We start from the raw sequence: 5,005 nt of genomic DNA, 5'->3' as shown, positions 1-5,005 counted from the left end.
CTCCCACGAGATGTCCGGGTAATTGAAGTCACCCATGACTTATACTAGTGTTCTGGGAGTAAGAAGCAGCATTCACTTTAAGCTGCATGGCGTGAGTGCATTTGCGCAGCCACGCACACCGCACAACTTCGAGGGAATGCTGGTAGGGAGGGGTTTAATTAGAGCAGCTCTGAGTGCCTCTCTAATTAAAGCACCCAGAGCAACTTTTATACATCAGCATCCCTGTGCTTAAAAATGGCAGCGGGGATGCTTTATCTAAAGCTTGTCCAATGAGCCAATTAGATAAAGGGCCCCCGCTATCATTTTTAAGCACAGGGATGCTGATGCACAAGATGCTGGAGATTGTTGGAGAGTGGAAATTACCAAGGTCCAGCAGACTTGACTAATTACAGCACGTCGGAGCAGCCTCACTGCTCATGTACAGGTGCCCTTAGATTCTATATCATTAATAGTAGTATTCCAGATACTACACACATTATTATCCCCAAGGAGATTACAATCTTAATAAATAAGAAAAAGGGGAAAGAGGTAGACAGCCTCAGTGACCTCTCCAAGGTCATAGAGCAGGTGATACTGGAATGGACCCCAGATCTGAGTCATTAGGATACCCTCTACTAACTTCTCCCTTTTAAAGCATCATATAAAGTAGATTACTATAAATAAAGCTGTCATTAAAGATGTCACAACTTCATGGGTGCAGAGTGGCTCATAAAAGCCATGCTGCAAAACAAAACCTCAGATTAATTCCTTTTGAATACTATGCCTTTGTTCCTATGAGTTTGTTAAGATAAGCATTTGGAATGCAATGCAAAATTTAAATTAAAAAAACCCCCAAAAAACTAAAACCAGCCATGGCGACTCACTCCTCAGAAGGAGCAAGTCCAAACTGATGGCCTGATCTTGCAATACTGGCACAGTGAGCATTGCAATGTTTTCACCAAAAGCCAGTGATCCAAGTTTCTGCTGCCTGTAGACCAGGGGTGGGCATAATGCAGCCTTCGGGTCAGATGTGGCCTGCCAGACCATTCTATCTGGCCTGCAGGGATCCTAAAAAATTTAGAAAATTAATATTCATCTGCCCTGGACTGCCTGTCATGTGGCCCTCGATGGCTTGCCGAAACTCAGTAAGCGGCCCTCTGCCCAAAATAACTGCCCACCCCTGCTGTAGACACTCTGAAGCAGACTATGACAGATGCACAATACTTTATCATAGCATTTCCCCTGATAAATGTTCACAGTCAGTCAGTAAAAGGGAAAAGTTACTGAAGCAAATACAAATGCTCCCTAAGGAGAAATAAGTGATATTTTTTAGCTTCTTGGTTAAGATTTTAAAATCAGCAGTAATTATGAAGTAGCAAGGTAATTTAAAAAGGCTGCACTATGAGCACTTATGCAATCAAAAGAATGCTTATCGCAATAAATGCTCATAAATAAGACAATTAATTTATCAGTACTGTTTTAAAACATTTCACATTGGCATTCATACAAACTGAAAAAAGTTGGCAAAAAGCTCCACTGAAAAAAAGAATTAATTAAAAAAATAAAATTGTAGGACACAACCTAATAGTACACAAAATACGCAAGCAGGCAGACTATAGCCATTGCTACAGTTTTTTTAATGCAAAAAAAAAATACATTGTTCAGTTTTCAGGATGCACTTTATTATAATCATGTCATTGTAAGCAAATATTTATATCCTACATTTTAAACACTGTAGGATAAAGTATTTGATATTGTATGGAAAAATAACTGAATGCTCTGCAATACTTACAGTTGGTAGAGTAAACCCGTAGTACTTGGAGACATGGCAGTATTAATCTATGGTTCTGCAAATTCTGTTTCACCAAATTCAATGATATGTTTAAGGCTCCATTAATTCTGGCTTTAACTCCAAACTTTTTATCTGAAACAAAAATCAACAAAAAGTCTGAATTTGATTTTGATTTAGCCAAATGGGGGGAAAGGGGAATAATGTAAATATATTTAAGTTTGCTTAAAAAGGTAGAAAGATAAACTAGTGGTTCATCTTTTATCCCTTATCATTCTCCCCTTGTCCATTCCATCACTTCCTTAATTTAATTTTTCCATTCTGGTCAACATGATTACATTTACTAATTCTGAATATACTTAAATCCAACCTGAGAAGTTCAGCAATTTGAAGTCAGGTCTTCTCTACTTGGTTGGGCACTCAAAATCTGAGGTACCTGCATTAGTAGTCCCTTTAAAATTCAGATCTTTAGTATCTGCATCTCTGTTTACTCATAATGATAATGAAAGCAATTATCTAGTATTTGTCCTGAAAAACTATTCTAAAAAAGTCAGTTATACTAGTTGAAGAATATTAAGTGGGCAAAATATCAACAGTTAAAATGCTGATTTACCTCTACTGTGATTACCTTTTGGACCAATTTTTGCAAGAAGGGAATGAAGTTGCACCATTAATTCCTCATTTGGTGGAGAGTCTTTGCTGGCACCCAAAAGCAACTGCAACAAGGTCTGTGTCCCCCCTTTAGAAACTAAAATGCAAGCTCTGCGACCACCACCTTGAAATTAAGAAAAATAAAAATATAAAAATATTCAAAGAATATTAAGGTATTCAAGGTCAGATACTCTTTGGAACAGAAGCTTTTTCATCATACCAGCTTGAAATTCCCAAGCACTTCATTGGCACTATACATTTAGTAAGGCAAATGATTCAACCAATTTTTATAAATATTATACATGAACTAGATTTTCATTATTTTTAATCTCAAAAAATAAAGTTGTATAAATCAGATGTCTTGGGTATACTTTCATTTGAGGCACTAATCTATAGAAAATATAGGCACACTATCAAATTGCCACTTGATGAAAACTTACCAACAGATACTAACTCAATGAGAATACTTAATATGTTTAGAGTAGTCTGAAGATCTCTGGTATTCTGAAATGAAATAATATTCTGTAAGTTTCAGTTTCAAATACTTCATACTACACACATATTTATCTCTGTTGCATTTGTGAAGCTAATTTTTTTCCTCATAGAACTAAAATTGGGCTATGTTTTCATGCTTGCTCTCTACACCTCCTCATGGCCTTTGAAAGTCATTATTTTCTGCCTAAAGAAAGCGGGTGTGATTTTCTACTACCCAACCATACCAGGTTTTGAAACACAAAGCCATTGTGCCCCCATACACATCTTCTTTTACTCTGAAGATCCTACTTATAAAGATTTTGCTTTAACAAGAACTTCAGATACACTACAGATATTTGAGTCACATGCATCGTTTTAATATCAAGAGAATAATAAGTGGCAATTGAAATTGGAACTGAGATATATGTCAATCAAATCACTTAAATAAGCTTTTAGATCTTGATTTAACAAGGTATCTAAATAATATTCCTGTCTGCCAGTTCTTAAACAGTTTCTTTGAATTTTTCAAGTTTGTCATGTTCTTAAGCACTATTAAAGTAGGACTTCTAAAGGTACTTCTCAAAACAGAACTTGCATATTATGGAGGTAGGTGGGCTGGGAAAGAAAGCCATACATAATCATTTAAAGCCCAATATTTATACTCTGCATTATATAACTCACACACAAATAAAGGGCATCACCTCTAAAGTGGAGAGGATAACTTCTACTCCTGTGGAACCTTTGGCAGTCATTTCCTTCCTGGTTTTTTCTGAAAGTAGAAAGACCATTTTTCTTTTAATGGCTTTGTATTACAGGCATTTGGTCAGTTTTCTGTGTAGAAAATGGATACCACATTTAGGAAGTCTACGCTATATATATAAAAAAAGAAACCCAAAAAGAAGGGGTGAGTTGAAGTGATAAAAATATATTAACATTTAGAGCGAGCAAACTGATTTAGATGTGAAAGTTAGATTATGTTTTTAACTTATTCTATGATACAAAATTAAAAGAGCTTCTGTGTTCTAAATTTAGAAATGTTTTCAGCTTTCATACATCGCTCCAGGACCCTGTTTTAACCTGGGCTAACCAACTTGGTGTGGTGTATGAATGACAACCACAGTGTGACCTTCATTTAGGCTGGTAATCCTAAGTGATACTTTGCAGCAAGGATGCAGGTATCATTTAAATGCTGACAGTCCTCCAAAGTCATCTTACAATTTTCCTCCAGTATCCAAAAGGACATACAAGTATGTCCAATTGGATGTACCACTAACAAGTGCAGCACCAGTGAGGACAGAGGAATTGAAGTCTGATTTTGCAGGGTATCTACACATACCCAAAGCAGGTTAACCTGGGTGCTCAAATCCAAGTTCTGATAACAAGGGTTAGACTGCATTATCCCTAGGAAGCTAATGATGCAAAGCTATCCAAGTGAACCTCCTGACAAAGTGTAACAATACTTCCACGAACTGTGCCACCCAAAGAGGAGGAGAAGCCAGGCTTCATGGTATGCTCTGGCCACAGCAGCTGCCACCTCCCATGGACGACAGACAGGCCTCGGGTACTGCCAGGGGGCACAGGGGGCTTCAGGCCCTGATCCCTGGTCCCATAGCCCTTGCAGCTGGGGCCCCCCAGGGGACCAGGGGTCAAGAGTATGAGGCACTGGCAGGCCTTGCAGGGGTGGCAGGACATGGGTTAGGAGTGAAGGGCACCAGTAGGGCTGGGGAGATTGGGGGCTGTGGGTTAGGAATGAAGGGCACCAGTAGGGCTGTGGAACAGGAGCGAGGGGCACCGGCTGGGGTGGGGGGGCTGTGGCTTGGGAGTGGGGGACAACAGCATGAGCAGGGGCAGGGCACCAGCATATCACGGCTGCTCGGCACCACAAAACAAGCGGGGGAGGAGGGAGCAATAGCTGGACCTCTGTCCTGGTGAGTGAAGGGGGCAGGGGGAACCCTGATTTTCCATGATTTAAAAATAAATAAATAAAAACTATATAGGTATCTAGAATGAAATGTTATTTTAATGATTGTGGCACTGGTAGGCTTCCAAATGGCTTTAAAATTGTAAATATAACAATAAAAGATTGTGTTCAACTGATATATATATATATAT

At 38.8% G+C, this 5,005-nt stretch overlaps 1 protein-coding gene across 5 annotated transcripts in view; it reads right to left on the bottom strand.

Annotated features, from left to right (window-relative positions):
• The window catches only part of AGTPBP1 (ATP/GTP binding protein 1), a 182,706-nt gene that overhangs the window by 94,733 nt on the left and 82,968 nt on the right, over positions 1 to 5,005 (bottom strand). For 4 of the 5 annotated variants that reach the window (XM_019517377.1, XM_019517380.1, XM_019517376.1 and 1 more), the window contains exons 5-8: positions 3,595 to 3,662; positions 2,860 to 2,923; positions 2,382 to 2,543; positions 1,772 to 1,903 (exon numbers count right to left, since the gene is read on the bottom strand). In XM_019517377.1, the coding sequence (XP_019372922.1) occupies positions 1,772 to 1,903; positions 2,382 to 2,543; positions 2,860 to 2,923; positions 3,595 to 3,662 (426 nt within the window). The remainder of the gene's footprint in view (positions 1 to 1,771; positions 1,904 to 2,381; positions 2,544 to 2,859; positions 2,924 to 3,594; positions 3,663 to 5,005) is intronic. The other variant, XM_019517379.1, reaches the window with a different exon arrangement.

The sequence above is a fragment of the Gavialis gangeticus genome, unplaced genomic scaffold, assembly GCF_001723915.1.
Source record: "Gavialis gangeticus isolate Ggan-Ray unplaced genomic scaffold, GavGan_comp1, whole genome shotgun sequence".
NCBI lineage: Eukaryota > Metazoa > Chordata > Crocodylia > Gavialidae > Gavialis > Gavialis gangeticus.
The sequence above is the reverse complement of the archived record's forward strand: the minus strand, read 5'-3'. Positions and strand labels throughout refer to the sequence as shown.